General features: G+C 35.5%; 3 protein-coding genes and 3 long non-coding RNA genes across 10 annotated transcripts in view; 4 read left to right on the plus strand and 2 right to left on the minus strand.

The window, feature by feature from the left end:
* Positions 1-5,069, plus strand: part of LOC116306029 (uncharacterized) — a 328,067-nt gene extending 322,998 nt beyond the window's left edge. For 2 of the 5 annotated variants that reach the window (XR_016120389.1, XR_016120388.1), the window contains exons 6-10: positions 638-766; positions 1,473-1,799; positions 3,575-3,678; positions 3,768-4,458; positions 4,625-5,069. This is a non-coding gene — a long non-coding RNA (uncharacterized LOC116306029). The remainder of the gene's footprint in view (positions 1-637; positions 767-1,472; positions 1,800-3,574; positions 3,679-3,767; positions 4,459-4,624) is intronic. The other 3 variants (XR_016120390.1, XR_016120391.1, XR_016120392.1) reach the window with 3 other exon arrangements.
* Positions 1,462-2,835, minus strand: LOC116304603 (uncharacterized). Its single transcript, XR_004198074.1, has 3 exons — positions 2,777-2,835; positions 1,721-1,804; positions 1,462-1,543 (listed from the first exon to the last, which is right to left on the minus strand). It is a non-coding gene; the product is annotated as an uncharacterized LOC116304603 (long non-coding RNA).
* Positions 5,070-6,580: 1,511 nt separating the features above from the next.
* On the minus strand, positions 6,581-8,450 carry LOC116304601 (uncharacterized). Its single transcript, XR_004198069.2, has 3 exons — positions 8,389-8,450; positions 7,853-7,942; positions 6,581-7,150 (listed from the first exon to the last, which is right to left on the minus strand). It is a non-coding gene; the product is annotated as an uncharacterized LOC116304601 (long non-coding RNA).
* Positions 8,451-10,312: 1,862 nt separating this feature from the next.
* LOC116304596 (uncharacterized) lies at positions 10,313-15,916 on the plus strand. The gene is made up of 6 exons (XM_089033739.1): positions 10,313-10,542; positions 14,727-14,767; positions 14,840-14,875; positions 15,019-15,054; positions 15,130-15,261; positions 15,338-15,916. Exons 1-6 carry the CDS (start codon positions 10,343-10,345, stop codon positions 15,466-15,468), a joined length of 576 nt encoding a protein of 191 aa, XP_088889865.1. The 5' UTR covers positions 10,313-10,342; the 3' UTR covers positions 15,469-15,916.
* LOC116304597 (short-chain collagen C4-like) lies at positions 11,201-12,798 on the plus strand. The gene is made up of 3 exons (XM_089033622.1): positions 11,201-11,232; positions 11,291-11,484; positions 11,562-12,798. Exons 1-3 carry the CDS (start codon positions 11,201-11,203, stop codon positions 12,038-12,040), a joined length of 705 nt encoding a protein of 234 aa, XP_088889748.1. The 3' UTR covers positions 12,041-12,798.
* Positions 15,917-16,928: 1,012 nt separating the features above from the next.
* Positions 16,929-19,597, plus strand: LOC116304598 (uncharacterized). The gene is made up of 5 exons (XM_031714361.2): positions 16,929-17,452; positions 17,889-17,929; positions 18,337-18,390; positions 18,530-18,661; positions 18,725-19,597. Exons 1-5 carry the CDS (start codon positions 17,328-17,330, stop codon positions 19,198-19,200), a joined length of 828 nt encoding a protein of 275 aa, XP_031570221.1. The 5' UTR covers positions 16,929-17,327; the 3' UTR covers positions 19,201-19,597.
* Positions 19,598-20,887: the final 1,290 nt, after the last annotated feature.

Genomic DNA, 20,887 nt, shown 5'->3' on the forward strand with positions numbered 1-20,887 from the left:
TTAAAAAATCCTTCTGTCAATGCAGTGTGCTGAAAAGAGTTTGGAATCAAGATGCATGGTTTTGATTGTAAACCATGAACAAAACATTCCTACAAAAGTACTTGTGAAATAAAGTTGACTGCAGGACTCAAAAAATGGGACAATATAGAAGCCAAATTTTACTGATGAAGATAATTTATATATAAATTTAGAAAATAAAATAGGAGAAAACCAACTGCCAAAATTTACTTCTCCTGACAAATGTTTTTGCTATTTTGAGTCCTGCATCTTACCAGTCCTCTAGCCAAAGAAATATTTTCAGTATTTAGTAATTCCTAGGCCTAGGCATGAAGCTATATAGTTCACATGAACTGCTTTTGAGAAAGACTTTTTTTCTTTTGATCTTATGTTATGCTAGATATATTCTTTTATCCCAGGCCTAGGTAATACCTATTCTTTCTTTACTTTCCTTTTTTTTTTTTTTTTTTTTTTGATATCCTAGACTTTTATGTAAAATGAAGTTTGAAAATCTAATTTAAAAAAAAAATTCTCTGAAATGCTATATCTTTTGAAATCCTCTAAATATTTCAAATTTTTTTTCTTTAAAATCTATATCTGGATTGGTGAAATTTCTGGATAATTCTAGGTTTCAATCTAGGTTTCAAGCTATGTTACTCAATCTGATAGCATGATATCCTTATCCATGGTGGATGATTACTGTCTTCTGTACTGATTGACTGGACCTTGATGGTGCTGCATTATCTGACAAGGCTTTGCAGCACAACAGGTTGGTATAACAGAATATGACAGATTGGGTGTAACTGTGGAAAAATAGAGCAAGATGGTCAAAAGTTTGTCTTGTATTTGCAACTTACCCAAACATAAAAGAAGTAAGCAATGTACTCTTCTAAGCTGTCTCCAATCTCTATTTTTTCTTGTGCACTCTTGATATCTTTAGTTGACCAAATGAGTATTATGGCCAAAGGTATAAACAAAAAGGCCCTGTAGTTTGCGTTTATCATTAATTTTACTTTCTAGCCCCCTCCCCTGGGGACTTAAGGCTAGTTACCAATCTTCACTCAGCTAAATTAACCACAGAAAAACCACAAATAGTGACCAAGGGAAATAGAGAAACTGCTTAGAGTACATACCATATAGAGTACAAACACTATAAGTGTGCAACATAAATACCACTAAATACTGCTAAATAATGCTAATCCTATTGTTTTATATTGTTTAATGATTACTATTTACTGCTAAATAGTGCAAAGTGTTGCACACTTTTAGTGTTTGTACTCTTTCAGAAAATGTTAACTAACAAAATGTTACAAATGAGTGCAAAGTTTTGTAGGTCAGTCAACAGTCAACTGACGTCTACTGAACTAATTTGTTCAAACTTGTGCAATATCTTACAAAGTTTTTCACTTAATTATGATATGCACTCTACATCGTACTCATTGTATTAGTTTAACTTACTTGTCTGGCATGTGTAGGATTGGCCCAAAAGAGGTTGAAATCATCACAAGACAATCAATATTGACACCTGACTGTAACAGTAAGCCACCTGTAAAAAGGGAAAATGCTATTTGTTTAGGGACATAATAATTACATAAAGATTATTTCACTAAAATACAAAGTGCTAAAAGCCATGGGTGATGCATTAGATATTGCATGGCATGGCACTTGTTCACCTATGTTAAACATTTGACATAATTGAAAGACATCACATAGCTCAACTTACTTGACTGTCCTTGCAAGCAGACTCAACCAAAACTTGACAGCTTCATGAGGCAATTGACTGACACTTGCTCTAATATCAGGTAAGCTGATGAAAAAGGCAGATACATGTTTAAAAAACTTACTAAGCATAGGACTTAAATGTAAAGGACAGTGCTCTGCTGTGCCTTACTATACTACTTTAGTTAATCCATCTACTGGTCTATCATCAATGCTATGTTCTAATTGGATGAGCTACTAGTAGGCTTTAAGTTAAAAAGTGCAGTCTTTGAAAAACAAAAAATTAGTTTTAACCATAATCCTTTGCATCTATATATTTGTCCGCCTTGTTGGATTTGACTAAAATAAGGAGTACTTGAGGCAGAATGGCCTATGACTCATAGCTCATTCATGCTTGAGGACTAATTGCTAAATAATTTAAGTCATCATACTTAACATACAACTGAAATGAATGTACTCCGCTATACCATACTATTCTTCTATAGGTTTGATACACATACATGTATTTTAGTCACTGTACTGAACACAGAACTTTAGTGTAAATAGAGGGAAGGCATTTAACCCGTGAAATAAAAAATACTAGTCAACGTGTAATAGTCAAATAGACACAAAAGAGAACAATGGAAATAGGGGCTACTAAAGTGTATTAATCGAATATCTATTTCAGGGGTTTAATGACTTCACTCTACTGTACTCTGCTATAGCCTACATTACTATTAGATAGATAGATACACTTTACTGAGGGAAACCATAATTACATTACAAACTGTACCCTCCCTTACGGTTTGAGACACATATTTGAGTCTGTACTAAACACATAACTTTATTGTACACTTACTGAACTCAGCTATGGAGTATGAATACTAAAAGTGTGTAACACTTTGCACTATTTAGTAGTAAATAGTGCTAATTAAACAATAGAAAACAATAGGATTAACCTAATTTAGCACTATTTATATTACACACTTATATGTTTGTACTCTAGCCTACTATACTACTATACTACTATAGGTTTGGTACTTTCTATATAATTACAATTACAAAATATAGTTTAACTTACTTGGCATTCACATTGACTGGGCTGAACTCTACAGCATCATGAGTCAATTTGCTGACACTTGACTAATGTCTGGTGAGCTGATGGGAAAAAACCACATATATCTGCTTAAAAAGAAGTCAAACAAACTCAGATATTTCAATGGGCCTTTATCACAGGGCGGCCATGTTTATTCTCATGAGAATAAAACCTTTGTTTCCCCAGCATAAATTAATTCACAAGCGCTTGAATTTGTGGCTACGCATGGTAGAATCTATTGTTCTTTTCAACATGGCTGCTTGGGTGATTAAGGCCTGTGGCTTGTTGTGAAATTGGTTTTTCATGGCCAGCAGTCAAAAACATAAATGTACCAACTGATCAACTTCGATTGGGGGCAATGAAAAACAAATTTCAATGTGTAGTTGCAAAATATTGAAAGCCCTAGTATGTGCTATCACTCTATCATACATGTATATACTGTAGCTATGACTTCCACTACCAAGATGCTTTGCATTTTTTCCCATTCAATTTGTATTTCCTCATTAGAATAGTAATAATATTGGTGATATTTAATTAAACGAAAGAAAGAGTGTAGGTCATTCTGGTAGTCATAGTAAATGATACCATAATGCAAATGTTCATCACAAGCACAAATTCTATGGACTTTCACTGGGAAACATGAAAATTCTTTATTCTGTTCTATTACACAAACTCAAAGCTACAACCCTAGGGAATTAGATAATTGAGTACCAGTTCTAGCAAAATTAAAAATTTACCTGTTAATCAGCAATGATCTGTTCTTTGTATTTTAACATTGTAAAGGATTCATCTGAGATCAACAACCCTCTACCACAGGGTTACCATAATGGGTTAAAGACCTTGATAATCAGGTCAATGCTTGAGGTCAATACTCCTACAGCAACAAGGTGGGTCCATACTGTTATGAAGGCTACAGTGTCATCACCAGGTTACCACTTTAATTATCATCTTCATTTTTACATCATTACTCCTACAGCAATAAGGTGGGTCCATATTCTTGTGAAGGCTACAGTGTCATCACCAGGTTACCAGTTCAATTATCTTCTTGATATTCACTTCGAAATTCATACAGCAACAAGGTGAGTCTATATTTTTATGAAGGTCAAAGGGTCATCACCAGGTTACCACATCATAATTAATCAGGGCAATACTCATACATTAACAAGGTGAGTCCATATTGTTATCAAAGGCTTTTGTTTTAATGCAGTTAACCATCATTACAGCATTGATACTGGTTGTTGGTTGGTGTGATATATTATTGGTTAGAGTCGAGGTGCAGTATGGCTATCAGGCTCGAATGTCAGTTTATACATCAACAGCCATCTTGAGTACAGGCTCACAAGACAGTCTTACAGTCTTATGGAGAGTTTTCATAAAATATATAATTTTATAACTGCAAAACAAAATAAGATAAATTTATTAGGATACTGTTTAGGATTTTGGTTGTTCTTTGGTTCTAATCCGGGATGGGAGGTGGAAAGTACCACGAGCCAAATTTCATGTATGTTTCAAAATATATAAAAAAACTCAAAATAACCAATTGTTAAACATGGGAATGGTTCAAAACTTTCTAAGATTGTTTTTTTATAACAGGTTTCATTGTTTCTTGCAGAAAAAGTGGAATTTCCAGGGTTCAAATTCAACACGTGTTATGGCGGACAAAGCCGGTGAGTCGAACATTCAAAACTTTTAAACTGGTCAAAAATACAAGAAAACGAAAGAAAAAAGCAGGAAAAAACGAAATAACTCTTACCTTTAATAGTTCTCGTGTACTTCCCTCTCTGTTAGGTCAAGCACGAGCTAATAACGATTTTTGTTCTTGTACAATTTCAGCCAAAAGAACCATCGTGTTTTGCACCCGTTGAAACACATCCACAACGAACAGCAGCGTGCAACAAATGAAGAGGTGACATACACAGGGACTGGTTCTAGCATTTTACACAGGGATCCCGCTGAAAAATGAAATTTTTGGCGAAAAAATAACGAACAGTTAGCGGTTTTTGGTCATTATTTTTTGCCCAAAATGTAGGAATTAAAGAGAAGAGGCTATGTTAGGACTCTACGAATCATAAAACCCCGATAAAATGCCTATTTTAGGCAAAAAATGTTAATATGCAAATTAGACACGTGACTTGTCACGTGATCAAAAATTTGGTGATTTTTAGGTCAGTTTTTCATTGTTTTTATCACAAAAACTATAATTTGGTGGGCATGAGTTGATTTCATTTAAGGTGTTTTATTCAATAAAGAAGTTTATAATAAAAGAATATTAAACCTTTATTGTCTGATGTGTTCTCTCTGTCTCTTTATTGTTGGACACCCATCAAAACAGAAAACGAGAAAAATAAAACAACAGTTGAAAATCACTTTATTATTGAGACACCTGACTAAGAAAAAAGTACGCCCAGAGACAATGAATAAACAAGGATTTCAAGACGCATGCCGCGTTAATATTTTTTTATTACACTTCAAACTATATGAGCTTTATTAAATCTTGTTGCTTCTTCCCTTTGCGCGCGCCTGTTGTGAGTTCGCTTCTTGGAGTAAAATCCATGACAACGGTCCAAACATTAAACCCAAACTTTAGCCAACATTTGGGCGGATCTCTTGTCACGGTTGGGTCAAAATGTTTCCTAAAAACGGTAGCTAGATGTTGAGTCAAATGTTGGTTCAAATGTTTGTTCAAATATTGGCTCAAATGTTTGTTCAAATATTGGCTCAAATGTTGGCAAAATGTTGCCGGTAAAATGTTGGCTTTGTTGGAATCGTTTGTCATGAACTTAAAACAACACAGACCGTTAGGTTGATAAGTTATGCGCATAAACATTTCAGTTTGAATAGGTGTTTTCAAACGTTGATTAAAACAACTGCCCGAGGGAATAACACGTGATGACTAAAACGAACAGCGCCCAAAGTAATCAAATATATGACGTCACATTTGTGTGATCATAATCGAAACCCGTGCAATGTTTGTTTTTGGTATGGAGAGAAAAGGAAGCTAAAGCCGCGAGTCCCAAAGAATCTAATACTTTAACAATGTATTGTTAGTTTTAGTTGTTGAGCGTAATATTTGCAGTGTTCCGTGTTATAGTCACGTCGTTTTCTCGAGAATCGTTAATTCCTTTCATTTCTTTTTTCTCTTGAAACAAAGAGAAGCAAGCCTCAAAGAATCTAGCACTTAATAAATTAATGTCTTATTTTGTTTGCATTGTTGACGGTCAAGGTGTTGATGGATCATTGTACAGTCACTGTCACAATTACCCTGTAAAATGAGCAGGACAGGAAAATACAAAAGAATTGAATCACTCCAATTTTTCTCGTAAGAATGTGTGATGAGTGCAAACAATTAATCCGTGAAACACTAATTACTAAATAGTACAAAATAGAAAACGATAGGAAACAATGGAATTTGAATGAAATTGTGCTATTTAGTATTAGTAAAGTTTCACGGTTATATTGTTTGTACTCTATTACTTCTCTTTTACTTCTTATTTTAGCCTCGCTCTCGGTAATTTTTATAGTGATCTGGAGATCGTTATCAGTTGGGTATATGTACTGGGGGGTGCTTCAATTGAGAGGTGTATTGAAACGAAGGGTGCTTTGGGTGTGTGCATTGCATTGGGAGGGGGGAGAGTTAGTAATGAATTGGGGCAAATAGGAGAGAAATGAATTAATGACTAAAAGTCTGTAATATATTTTTAAAATATCTTTATCGTGTAACAAAGCTCATTTTATTTTCACAATTTTACCATCAAATATTTTGTCATAGTTAACTATATTTGTCATTTTCAACACCACTAAACTGTATTTATTTTCTAAGTTTCATGTTTGCATATATTCTTATCTTTTTTAATTGCTTTGTGCATGTTATATTTTTCCTTTTAACCTTCTTAATTCTTTTTTTCCTTCTCTTCATTCTTTTTGATTATGTTCTTCACATCTTTTTATTGTCCTCTCTTCCTATGTTCTAGATTTATTTTCCTATTCAGTCTGCGCCATTCTATCTTTTATTTTCATCTTTTCAAATATCATCGTTTTTTCATTTCTTTCTTTTTTAACCGCTTTTCTCTTTCTTTTCATTCGTTTTAACTACGATTTTTACTAATTTTTCCTTTGCTTCTTGTTTCTCCGTACGTATTTTCCATTTTCCTTTTTCCATCTACTATTTCCAACTCCTATCTCTACATTTTGTTTCATATTAAAAAAAAAATCGTTTACATTTAAGTGTACGTTCCTTCCATTTTCAGACGTTTTTGAAGGCTTGGTTTTCCTTTCTTTTCCGATTCCCCAGCAACGTTCTTCTCTGTCCTTTATTTCTTCGTCTAGATCTGTAATACTGTTATCCATCATGCCAACTACCTGCGGAAATTAACAGAGCAGCATAAATTAACTCATTTTACCAGGAATTACAAAATAAGTATTGAATATATAACCAAGTCTCAAAGAAGGCAAATCTTCACTCTAAGCCAAACTCATAACAGTGATAGTGATGGAATATCAATTTATTGATCTTATGCCCCGCATGGCCTTGCATTCAAACGCTTCAAGATGAGTCTAAGCGTGGTTAGACAAAGTACTTTATTTTATTCTCAAGAGAAAAAATATGACACCGCGTGATAAATGTCCATTTAAAAAACTTCTTCAATACAAAAATTATCTTTCCTTGCATTTACATTATAAAAAAACCGGAAATTTAACAAACAACTCTGTTAAGCGGAAACCAGGCAAGGTCCCGAAGGTGCCCACATACAAAACCTTAAAAAAACTTTAGTAAAGATTTGAACCACGAATCAAGCTTGGAAAGCATGTGCTATGAAGTCGGGAGGGGAAGGGTAATGTCAAAAAATACACAACAAAAGTGCCCAGTACAAGACGATGCAGGAGAGAAATTTCAAATTTTTTAAAGTCAAATATACATTCCTGCTATCACAGTGGGTATCCAGTGTATGAATGTTAGCTGACAAGCTCGTAAAATGTGCAAGAAGTTTCAAAATAGATGCAGGCGCCTTACGAGTGTCGCGCAGTGTAACGCGGGTCGAATGGAAAAGTATCAAGGCTTACCTTGTGACTCAGTGAAGACTTCGACATCCGTTGGGTGAGTTCCAGCTCCAGGGGGTAGTACCAAAAATGAAGATCAACGCAATTGTCATCCTACGGTATGAAGAAAATGAATGTATTTTTAAAATGTATTTTCTGTTTGTACGTATGTATGCTAAACAACATATTTGGTTATTGGAAGAGTCAAAACGGATTTCCAGTATTGATCTTTATTCAACGGGTTTCGTGAAGGGGGTTGGGGAAGGGCGGTGTTTACCATTACATTTCACTAAAATATTTAGAACTTATTCGTGGTGTGACAATGTTTTCCCAATTGAACGTGACAAACCTCTGGGGGAATAAAGAGCTATTGGTTTGCAATTCGTCGGGATATCATCGTTATTGCTTTCGTATCCTTTGGTATACTCATGAATTTCGAAGAGTAAAAACAAAACAAAATGAATCCTCAGGAGGTTTTTCACGCTGAATTGGGAAAACATTGTCAACTCAAATCTCGGAGTTCCGTTGTATTACGTAGGAAGTGCATAGTTACTTCTTACCTCTGTGGGTGTGGACGATACAGGTCGGCACTAAGATCAGCTGAGTATGCCAGCAGGTCCCTGCGTAAAGACGGAATGAACATGCGTTAGGAATGAGAAAATAAAAATCTGATGGAATTGAAGCGGAATGCGATGAATAGATGCCAGTATGAAAGGTTAGCTCGGTTAGCTCAGTTGGTAAGAGCGTCGGTCTGTTGTGCGGGAGGTCGTGGTTCGAGCCTCGGCCGGACCAACACTCAGGGTCTTAAAATAACTGAGGAGAAGGTGCTGCCTTTGTAATTACATCTGCAAATGGTTAGACCTTCACGTGGCTCGGATGATCACGTTAATGGCGGTCCCGTCCCTAATTAACTAGAGACGTTAAAAGAGGACCACGAGTTTATCAGTTGAATTACTGTCAAGTGTTATCCTCTATAAACAAAGTCAATTATTATTATTATTATTATTATAAAGCATATGGATAAAATGGAAGGAATCAAGGTTGGCTGTTGGAAGGAATTCGTATGTAGATTGGAATTTAAAAACATGCATGGGATGGGAAAATGCGTTTCTTTAAGCCGAGAGGTTGAGGCACAAAAACGATGCGACGTTTCTATATCTTCGGTCAGGTCTTCATGGAGGAATAGATGATGGATGACGATTGGTAAAATGGATGAATGGATGGGATGGATAATAGCGCTTTTTACATCCAATTCTCAAAGCACTTTACGACTACTATAGCTATATTAAAAAATATATGTATATGATATAGAATTAAGAAAATCTATTACTATCTAAAAAATCTATTTTTGTTTGAAAAACATTATGTGGTAAAAGCGGTTTTATTTAGTTACCTTATAAATACAATGATTTCAACTGCGGCTAGGTTTTCAGTCGTCTGAAACTAAAAACTGTTGTCAAAATTAATGTAGTTTTGGCTATTCTTTCAAGATCTTAACAGAAGCAGATGTTAGCATCAATTTGATGGTCCACCACACTAGGCACTCAGTACCAAACTGTCGATGGAAAAGAAACGACACTAAGAAACTTGCACATAAGGGTTTTTACATTAAAACCAAATTCGAAATTCACTGTTATTCGATCCATTAAAATAATTAGATGCCTGCAATAAATATGCATGGAAAGCATGGGAAGCTGCCGATACAACTTGCAATTTTTTCTCGCGCTGGGAAAGCAATTTCACATTTTTGTTACAGCGAAAAATTGCAACGTCTACCATAACGTCAAAAAGGTTAGAAATAAACTTCCGGGTAAAAATCAGTATTAATTCTTGATTGGCTAGACTGAATGGGTGTATTGAGTTACGATTATTTATGTAATGTCATCAACAAATGAAACATGATCATTTTACCGATTTAGCATCACTAAGCCGGGGTCCCTGTGGGCATAGAGCAGAAATAGCAGCAGAAGCATGTCCTCAGGCTGTTAAATATGTGTTTGGATGAAACATTCTTCTAGATGAGGGCCCTAGCACTGTAACAGGAACCCAAACTCTGTCGGATATCCATTTACGAAGGGCGATGTGGTTGAGCACTTTGTCATCCAGCTGTGGAAAAACAATCCTTAGTTAGAAAGGTTGAACAATTGAATACAGACCTAGTAGCATAATGAAACAAACTGTGTTTGAGTCTCCCGGGATAGGACTTGTTTTCCAATGTTTTATACTACAACATTACTTATTTCCATTGTACAAGTACTTTTTTCAATAGTTCATACATTGATCCTTTCTCAATAAAACCCTTCCAGCTGCATGTAATACTTAAGGCAATAAGCATCACTGATTACCAATGAATAAATAAGAGATTTTGATAAGTCACAACATGCTTACTTTACAATGAATATTAATGTTAATTTAGAATTTCACAATGCTATATAAGGCGGTGCTAACACTGAAATTTGATCTACTTGTCTGTTAGTTCGCTCGTAGAAACACTGAGAGCCTTATCCGTTAAAAATGTCTATGTTGTTTTGTAATAGGGGAATGTTGTGTAAAGCTGCATTGCTTGTAGCAGTAAGTTTTGTTATGTTTTATGGTGTCCAAACAACTGATGTGCAGCAACAGAATGTGAGGAAACAGGTTATTGATCCAACGAAAGCCGCCGCTTCTTTATCACAGGCTGACATGTTTCAGCTTTTCATGAATCTCGAAAAAAGGTGCGCAACGTTCTCAAGACTATAAACATTTCTAATCATAATCTAACTAGCATTATGAAACTAATATAGGGTATATGGCTATGATGGTAAATGCACTATTTTTTAAATGCATTATTATATTTTTTGGCTATAAAATATGTCATTAGGAAGACACGAAAAACTTAAATGGTCAACAATTTTTTGCTTGTAATATGATTGCTACTACTTTTTCGATACTCTAGTTCGTTCATGGAATGTGTTTTCAACTTTAACCACTATTGCTTGTATTACGTCAAACCGCATAAACAAAACCGATGAATTGATTAACTGCTCATGGTTATTAAAGAGATTAAACAAAATAAGTTCAATTCTCTGTTTCAGAATCATTGACCTAGAATCAAAGAGATCACTAATTCTAAGAGGTGAGTCTGTAACACTAATTGAAATAATAAAATAAATACGAAAAGGAAAATTATTTGGTACTGAATAGTATTTATAATGGTAGTATGGACAGTATGTTAATAATATCCGAGTACTTATAAGGTAGAAAACTTGACTAATGGAAAAATCATTTATGACAGGTAGAGATGGTCGTGATGGGAGGGATGGCGCTCCTGGACCAATGGGTAAGTCATTTGTACATCGTAAAAGTAATTTCTCTCGCTAATAATTTGGAGAAATGTTCATAAATTTAACGCATCAAACATATAGGTATCCAACGGAAAATACACATAATGAACAACTAGTATAGGCCAACACAGCATTTCAGTTTGTATGTAGATAAAAATGATTACAATATAAAAGAAAGGGATTTCATTATTGGTTCTTTAGGCCCACAGGGTTCGAAAGGAGAGCCAGGAAACCAAGGCGTTAGAGGTCTACCTGGACCCAAGAGTGGTGGAGTACAGTACGTACGATGGGGTAGAACCACCTGCCCTTACAATGCTACTCTTCTTTACAAAGGTAATGTCAATCATTGTTACACTATCAAGTGATAAACTTTTCGAAAGAGTAACGTCGTAACTTTCAACACTTTCTAGGGCGAATTGGAGGTGAACACTATTCACATTCCGGGGGAGGTGCTAATTACGTGTGTCTCCCTGAGACCCCCAAATATGGAAGTTATAAAGATGGTGTCCAAAAAGCGGGATATATGTACGGTACAGAATACCATGTTACTTTCTATAACCCTTTCACTACAAGCGATCTTCATGATCACGACGTTCCTTGTGCTGTTTGTTATGTTACGAGAAGAAGTACCAAGATCATGATCCCTGCGACTAACGAGTGTCCCGCGGAATGGACAAGAGAGTATCATGGATACCTCATGACTGCATATTACGACGAATCACATGCGTCCGAGTTTATTTGTGTTGACAACGACGCAGAGGCTGCACCAGGAACAAGTGCCAACCTCAATGGTGGCGTGTTGTATCCCGTGGAAGGAAGGTGTGGTTCTCTGCCTTGTCATCCATATGTTGACGGAAGAGAACTGACATGCGCAGTGTGTACTAAATAACGTTACGATTTTATCGATGCTTGTGTTTCATTTGCACGAAAAAACGCGAAGAATGTTGTACTATTAATACTTGAGCTATATATTATGACTACAGGGGGACTGAATTTCAAATGTATTTAGCAAAACGGCACTGTGAGCATTAACTTAAAGTCTGTTCTTAAAACGATAAAGTTTAATCATTTTTAATCCTGACAAATAATGCGCTGTTAAAAAGAAAATATAAAGATTAAATAAAGATGATTTTTTTCATTGTTTTATTCGACATAAACAGTAATGCAATCATGTAACTTTTCACGGGATGAAATTTTCTTAAAACGTATAACATTGCGTTACGTTTGTTTTGAGTGCTTGAGCATAAAGGGATGCGCTAATTGCCATGGTTACCTGATGCCTGAAAATTATGGCCACGATCATTCAAAGAATCCATTTGCGTTGATGAGGGTGGAGAGGCTGTAACAGGAACTCATAGCGACCTCGATGATGCCCTATTGTATCCTGTAGAATGAAGTAGTGGTTCTCTACCATGTCTTCCATATGTTGAAGGACGAGAACTGACATGCGCAGTGTGTACTAGGTAAACCGTATTATACATGATTTGATTGAAGTATTTCTCACATGAATAATATCTAATAATAGCATCAATAATTCTTAATCTAGATAAACTAATCGATCATATCGATTAACCAGATATAAATGAAAGCTAACGATGTAACTTAGTCGTAAAGAATCATATCAAAATGATTTATCCTGATTACTTTGATAATTCTCTTTACATACACTTTTGATATAGACCCCTTGTATTGATTTCCTAGAGGAATTGTTCTGGGAGACATAACAATAGGGCGTCTTTTTATTATGTACAAAAACAACCACTGTTTTTTCCCCAGAACTGATTCCTTTCGGGTAAAAGGGATATATATTGATTTCATTGGTTTAATATTTAGCTCATACAGTAAATACCCGCGAGTAAGAGCCTGGAAATTAAGAACTTGTTACAATTGTGTTAACTGCCATTTAAACAAGAACCTGTTTAGGCTAACTCTAAAAATGTAGGTTCTTACTCGCGGGATTTTACCGTATGTACTGTAGAAAATCAGAGTAGGTCTCTGAACTAAAACATTCGTTATCGAATATTTGAGATGATCAAGATATAAGTTGCTTTGATTTACAAGAAAATGTAATAACAAAAGACTTACTGCTATTTTGGTTGATGGGCTTAAAGATTGTGTTGGGAATGTCTTTGTCGTCTGGAGTAGAACAAGGTGTCTTTAGGTCGTTAAACATGTAAATGTTTGGATTAAACATTTCTTAATGATGAGGTTGTCCAACACTTTACCAGGAAGCCAAACTCCGCTGCACCTATTCATTGACGAATTATGATAAGGTGGAGTACTTTTGTCATCCATCTGCTGAAAAACAACTTTAGTTAGAAAGGTTAGTGTGTGATCTTAGAACTAATAATTTTTTAACCTCGGATATTCAACGTTCCTAATGAGAGGTAGGATAATTCCGTCATTATCTATTGCTATCAGTATGCATCGTGGATTTTTTATTTCTTTTATTAATTCCCTCATGAGAATAGTAAGGAAAATGTGACAAAGATAGGTTGGTGAGGAATCTTAGTGATAGGAGGGAACCTCCATTTCATGCCATTTGAGCCGAAGTCGTGTCCCAATTTAGGGATCACCCCACCCCTCCCCCCCCCCCCTCCCCCTCTCCCAAAAAGCAAGGATGAACAAACTGGATATGAATACCGGAAGCACACGAATGCTATTTTTACGTTACCTAACAAATCAAACAACTAAGCGTTAATTAACAAATGAGAAGCTCTACAAATTATGTTTTGTTTTTGAGCACTGGAATTTTAAAAATGCTACAATAAGTGATGACACCGTGATCCTTTATTACAGACCTGGTAACATTATGAAATAAATATGTTTGAGTTTCTCAACACAGAACCTTCTTTTACATGAAATATATAACAGCATGGCTTACTTTCATTGCATAAGTTTTTTCGTCAGTGCTTCCTGTATTTTCCCTTTCTCAATCAAACATTTACAATAGCAGACACCAAATAGTAATTAAGATAACAAACGCCACTTCTTTATCATTGAATATTTACAAGGCAACTGTCACAGACTCTTCGACTCTATTTGTCTGATAGCTTACTCCTTGAAAAAAGAGGATTGTATTGACATGTTTTCTTCTTCAAAGTCTTTGGACCGCATTTTTTCTATCGTCTGGCAGCAGAATGTGGTTCAAAGCTGTAGTGATTTTAGCAGTGGGTTTTGTTGTCTTTTGTCTCGTACAAACAACTGAGGCGCACCAACAGAGTGCGAGAAAAAAGGTTGTTAATCCAACGAAAACACCAACTACACTGTCTGATGTGGTTAACATGTTGAGGAATCTCGAAAAAAGGTATCGCATTCAAAACAGATAATTTGAAATTCTGTAAAAAAATATCAAATGGTTGCTGCAACTGATATTTCTTATCATTTTAAGCTTATCCTTAACCATTAACCAGGATAATATACAGGATATAGCACATTAATAGCATGTATACAGTGCTTTCAGTATTTTTTATATTCAAAATGTGGTTTTATCTTTAGCTTCGGAAATTCTCTATCGCATTTTTTACAAGGTTTAACAAAATCAGGGCTAGTTGTATCACTTCATTGCATTTCAGAATAATTCAGATTGAATCACAACGTTCTTTGCTGCTTCGAGGTAAGTTGAAAGGATAGACTTGAATTTATACTCCATGTTTGTGATAATGAATAGTGGTTTTGTGCTCTATAGGTAGAGATGATCGCGATGGCCCACCAGGAAAACCTGGTACGTATTTAAGGTTCAATTAACTAAAATACCTTCAAAATGTGTACATCAAAAGCACATTCAATAATATCAGAAATGCTAGAACATGCAACTTTCTTTCGATAAAAACTGAGCGAATTATTTCATTATTTTTTTTTCTTTAGGTAAAGATGGACGCGATGGGCGAGATGGTTTACCAGGTAAGTAACAAATAGTTAAGTATTTGAAAATTTGTAAATAAGGGATTTTCTCAAATTATTTTTTTACTTGAGTAGGTCCACCAGGCTTGACAGGAGAGCCTCGACGTCAAGGGGTGCGAGGTCCACCAGGACCCAAGAGTGGTGGAGTACAGTACGTTCGATGGGGAAGAACCATCTGCCCTTACAATGCTACTCTTCTTTACAAAGGTAAAGTGAAGACTAAACTAAATTGGTTACACTATCAAGTAAAAAGAGTAACAATTCCAATTTCCCTAATTTCTAGGACGTATTGGAGGAGAACACTATAGTCATTCAGGTGGAGGTGCTAATTACGTGTGTCTTCCTGAGACCCCCAAATATGGAAGGTACAAAGATGGCCACCAGAACGCTGGATACATGTACGGTACAGAGTAGGAAGTGAACACATTCAACCCGTTTAACACAAGTAATCTTCATGATCATGAAGCCCCGTGTGCTGTGTGCTTTGTTAAAGCAAAAAGTACCAAGATAATGATCCCTGCGACTTACGAGTGTCCGGCGGAATGGAGAAGAGAGTACCATGGATATCTGATGTCCGACCTTTATAATCATGCACATCCTACCCACTATATCTGTGTTGACAATGACGCAGAGGCTGTACCAGGAACTCATGAGGACCTCAATGGTGCCCTGTTGTATCCCGTGGGAGGTGTGTGTGGTTCTCTACCCTGTCATCCATATGTTAACGGACGAGAACTGACATGCGCAATGTGAACGTGTACCAAGTGAACCTTTTTATGGTTGGTTTGGTTTAAGGTGCTGACTACTTTGGTAAATAATAAACAGAAAATTGAAAATTGAAACTTCTTTAACCTGAAATTTAATGCTGATATCAAAAATGCAAAGAAAATTGGGGTGTCCAAAGCTTGTTTTTGAGATAATCACTCCGGAATTACATGCGTTTAAGCTCTGTACAAAAAAATCATAAAATCGAAACTAAGGAAGAAACATTAGTAACTTTCTCAACACGTAACTCTTACTATATTTATAAAATGCTGATAAAATGTTTTTTAATAAACTATTGTAGACAATGAAAAAACGTTTTTGTTCAGGCTGTACGGTGTGCCGCAAGTTATCGTAAAAATTGAACATAAAGCAAACAACGATTTTTTACATTGTTCTAATAAACATAATCGTATTAAACTTAATAATGGGATATTACCTGTTATTCCGGAAAATAACAAAAAAAGTATCTAAAGAGTTCCGTAAAAAATTTGAGGGTTTTTTTCCCTCTTGAAGTTCAAAGCGTGTATGGTTCTTCAATAAAACCTTGAAATTTATTCAGCGGTTTTTGAGCGCGCGCACATCGTGGGCTCAAATCGAACGTTCAAAAGTAGTCAGCCACCTTTAGTATTTCTTAGTTGAATAGAACTGCTAGTAAAAAGAGAAGCTAATTATCATGTCGATTAACTATACTACATATGAATAGAAATTATATTGAATACAAAAACTTAATAAGAAAATAAGATGAGTTGCCTTGCTTGTTTATATTTCTTACTTTAAGGTGCATGTAATTTGGACTATAAATGCTTTAAGAATTTGTAACTTAACCATGTTTGCTAAAGAGGTCTAGACTTTCCAAGTTTGTTTGATATAATATTATTACAACTGGTAATCATATGACTTAATTTAATGGACTACAGTGACCCGTAGATAAACAGCTAATGATTTATTCTTGATAAAAAGTCTTTGTTTAGAACCAGAAACAGCTTATCAGCATGGAACAAATGCAGGTCTGGAGGTTTTCTAGAGGTCTAGACTTTCCAAGATTCTTTGATTTAATAGTTTTACAACTTGCAGCCATATATATCACTTAATTTAATGGACTGGTGAACCATGGATAAACAGTTATAATGAGTTATTATTGATAGAAAGACTGAGTTTAGAACCAGAAACAGTTTATCAGCATGGAACAAATGGAGTTGAGAATGAAGGTACGAAGATATTATTTTGACAGGGGTCCTCATATCAATCAACATATGATCCCTACTGCATCACAAAAGGTGTTGCGAACAAATATAACTTTTCAGTGCAATTCGTTCTCAGTCTGGTCAACTGCACGTTCCACAAACAGGCGAAGTCAAAAGAAGCTTTAGCCCTTGGGCATTTAATGCGTTGACTCCTCTGCGGGTTACAAATACGAAACAGAGAATCTACTTTCAAGTATTCCATTTGAAATTATTTGGATAATAATCAGGTGGAGTGTTGTACTGCTTGTAACAGTAAGTCTATTTATGTTTCGTTCTGTGAGAACAACTGATGTACAACAACAAAATGCGAAGAAAAAGGTGGTCAATCCAACGAATACGCCAACAACACTGTCTGATGTGGTAAACATGTTGATGAATCTCGAAAAAAGGTACATATTTCATCTACGGAAATTTTTTTTAACATATGACATACCATAGTTTTTTATATTATTTAGTTTTGGGCAATTAGTCAAAAGGTTTTGCCTGCGGTCCCGCCGGTATTTTTTAAGAAGAAACAAACGTTAAATTAATGATTTGGTGATTATCTTAGGGCTAGTCTTTATTTAATAAATGCTCAGGCTATCATAATATTTATATTTGCTTTATATGTTAATAATTATTAAAAATATAGGTTGTGCTCAATAATGAAGAAAAGAGAAATGCGCGCGCCTGATGTTTGCAGTTTTAACTACATGAGTAAAAACAGAAGTGAAATGTTTAAAAGTACGACGCCTAAAACAAACGCTTCAAACAAATTAGAAAGCCAAATTAATATCAGAGTTGTTACAAATATAAAATATATTAAACAACGAACTATTTTTTCAGAATCATCCATCTTGAATCAAAACGAGCATCAATAATACGAGGTAAGAATTTTGGAATCTTTCAGTAGCGGATTATTAAACATATTTAATAACCAGTGAAATACATATAATAATTAAAAGTAAAAGGTTATTTTTAATAAAAAAGAGAGTTGATTATCTATCAAAAGTTGCGGTTAATACCTGGAGAAGAGTTGTGTACATGTGATAGGAATTGTTGCGTCGCTGCTACATTATCATTGCCCAGGAGGTGCCCCACGAACCTGTATCCGCCATTGATTAAAACAAGTTTATCTAAAGAGTCCGCAAACAAATGTAGCACTTTAGATAATGCCTCGTTTAATAATGAAATCCAATAAAGTAAAGCGTCTAAGGACGAAAATCCTATTGTTCAAGCCCAGTTACATAGATAAAACGGCACTAAACGGTTTATGGCACTACTTCTCAAACAGGTAGAGATGGTCGTGACGGTCGTGATGGTAGAGATGGCGCAACCGGACCAATGGGTATGATATATGCATGGAAAATGGACATTTAGTAAAATCTAGAAGAAAGGTCAAAGAAAAAACAATCTATTATTCTCAAAATTTATATCTGTTAGCGATTTTAAAATATAATGAATTGTTTGTGAATTTTTCCTTCTAGGTCTACCAGGTTCTAAAGGAGAGACAGGACATCAAGGTGTGAGAGGTCCACCAGGATCCAAGAGTGGTGGAGTACAGTACGTACGATGGGGAAGAACCAGCTGCCCTTACAATGCTACTCTTCTTTACAAAGGTATGAAAATAATTTTTTTTTAAAGCGTTTGCTTTCTCTTATATGTTTATAAAAACTTTCCAGGTCGTATTGGAGGTTCGCACTATACTCATAAAGGTGGAGGTGCCAATTTCCTTTGTCTCCCTGAGACCCCCAAATATGGAAGGTACAAAGATGGCCACCAGAACGCTGGATACTTATACGGTACCGAATATGAGCTTGGCGACTTTAATCCATTAACTACTTCAGGCCTTAACGAGAACGACGCTCCATGTGTTGCGTGTTACATTGCAACACGAAGTGCCAAGATGATGATCCCCGCAACTTACGAGTGTCCCGTGGGATGGACACGGGAGTACCATGGATATCTGATGACTGATTATTATGGATATGCAAAATCAGAATTCATATGTGTTGATGAGGATGCAGAGGCTGTTCCTGGGTCAAAAGCTGATATTGACCAGGCCCTGTTGTATCCCGTGGAAGGAAGGTGTGGTTCTCTACCTTGTCTTCCGTATGTTGACGGACGAGAACTGACATGCGCAGTGTGTACTAAGTAACTCCTCATAATTGCCTTTTTCATTACAACAAACAAAATCTAACAAATAGCTAGCCTTGATCAAGGTAATGTATATCACTTTTTAAAGTGGCTGACTACTTTGAAAAAAATAAACAGAAAATTAAAACTTTCTTAACCTAAAATTAAATGCTGATTCCAAATATGAAAAGAAAAATGGGGTATCCCCAAGCTCGCTCTCGATAAATTATGCATTAAATGGATGCCTACGTTCGAGTTTTTGGAGAAAAAATTGCGCCACCGGAAGTGTTCAGAAAATACTATTACGATTCATAAGACAATAGTTTTTTGCAGACTAGCGTAAAGACGGCTAGTGTATCATTCTACAATGATACGTGGATATGTTTGACAAAAAGACAAATAAACACATTGACTTGTCATATTTTGTCTTTTCAGTGCTCTCAAAGACTTTCATAAAGGGGAACAAAAATCCTACAAAAATCTATTTTTTAATGTGTTAGAAAAATAAACTTTTTCTAAAAGAAATTAGATTTTTAGGCGTTTTTTTCTCGAATAAGCTCATAAAAAGTATGTACATTACGCAGTAAGTACATTATATAAGGAAAGAGTGAAATAACGCTTCTGTAATGTAATTTTCCCCTAAGGAATATCATTTTTTATCTGCATTTTATGCAATGCATAATAAACGTTAATAAAAGACAACAAACTAACAAAATACCAATAAAATGGATATGAAATAAAGTGTTTTTTTGTTCTTAAAGTGCAACTAACCCCTTCAAGAAAACTTTCAGCACTGGTTCTGCATAAAATAAATAATTGATTGGTAAAATATTTCTTGATTTGAGTGATGCTTTTTTAAGGTATGAAGGTTTATACTTCCAACATGTTAATGATGGTGACGTCAAGTAAGGTATTTGAGTGTTTTTTTGTTGATACTAGTAAGTAGTATAGGGAATGGGGGTTCCAGCGCAATCTCAACACGGGCAAGACCCGTGTCAAAAATCCACCTACGGACGACCCCCACTCCAAGTGTGGTTGAGGGCAACAGCGCAAATATGTTAGTCTATATATGGAGTGCGAAGAATGTAAAGAGTTTGTTTATGATTTCTGTGTAAAGTGCTTGAAACCCAAGTTTGTACCTACTAAACCAAATAAGTATATTTGTTGTGACAAGAAAATGCAAATAGAAGACGACACGTCAGCACAGTGTTACGAATGTGGTAAGAATATTCGTAATGCCGTACCAAATGCTACCAAAGAGCAGTATTACGCTAATGGAGGCCGTAAGAAGACCCCATACAAAAGAATAAAATACTTCAGAGACTGGATGAGTCACATTCAAGGTCATCGGCCGGTATATTTAGACAACGAAGTAAAGAAGAAAATCATAGACCATTTAGAAGAGCCAACCCCGCAAAGTCTACGGAAAACGCTGAAAAAATTAAAACTAGGGAAATATTACAAAGCTATTCCCTATCTTTTGTCTGAAATTACCGGTACGTCTATTCCCGAGGTTTCTGATATGAGCAGAGCCGAGTGGATGTTTTGTCGGCTGGATAAGGATATTCCTTATTACCCTAACGTAATCTACGAAATATTTTATGAAATAGACCCCAGCCACCCCCTGTTAGGATGGATTCCGAGGCGGCAATAACATATTACGCGTAATTCGTACGATGAATTTATATTACGCGTAATAATTTGCCAAA

Source organism: Actinia tenebrosa, unplaced genomic scaffold (assembly GCF_029948245.1).
Source record: "Actinia tenebrosa isolate PJP-AT-01 unplaced genomic scaffold, QUT_ActTen_1.0 PGA_scaffold2__45_contigs__length_23673736, whole genome shotgun sequence".
In the NCBI taxonomy this organism is placed as follows: Eukaryota; Metazoa; Cnidaria; class Anthozoa; order Actiniaria; family Actiniidae; genus Actinia; species Actinia tenebrosa.

Bases quoted from the DNA above. Each gene is read 5' to 3' on its own strand.
- LOC116304596 (XM_089033739.1), top strand. From the start codon at position 10,343: ATGTCTATGTTGTTTTGTAATAGGGGAATGTTGTGTAAAGCTGCATTG. The intron at 10,543-14,726 runs GTGCGCAACGTT...ATTGCATTTCAG, and splicing joins TTCATGAATCTCGAAAAAAG to AATAATTCAGATTGAATCAC. The intron at 14,768-14,839 runs GTAAGTTGAAAG...TGTGCTCTATAG, and splicing joins ACGTTCTTTGCTGCTTCGAG to GTAGAGATGATCGCGATGGC.
- LOC116304598 (XM_031714361.2), top strand. From the start codon at position 17,328: ATGTTTCGTTCTGTGAGAACAACTGATGTACAACAACAAAATGCGAAG. The intron at 17,453-17,888 runs GTACATATTTCA...CTATTTTTTCAG, and splicing joins TTGATGAATCTCGAAAAAAG to AATCATCCATCTTGAATCAA. The intron at 18,662-18,724 runs GTATGAAAATAA...AAAACTTTCCAG, and splicing joins TGCTACTCTTCTTTACAAAG to GTCGTATTGGAGGTTCGCAC.
- LOC116304597 (XM_089033622.1), top strand. From the start codon at position 11,201: ATGTTCATAAATTTAACGCATCAAACATATAG. The intron at 11,233-11,290 runs GTATCCAACGGA...ACAGCATTTCAG, and splicing joins TTAACGCATCAAACATATAG to TTTGTATGTAGATAAAAATG. The intron at 11,485-11,561 runs GTAATGTCAATC...AACACTTTCTAG, and splicing joins TGCTACTCTTCTTTACAAAG to GGCGAATTGGAGGTGAACAC.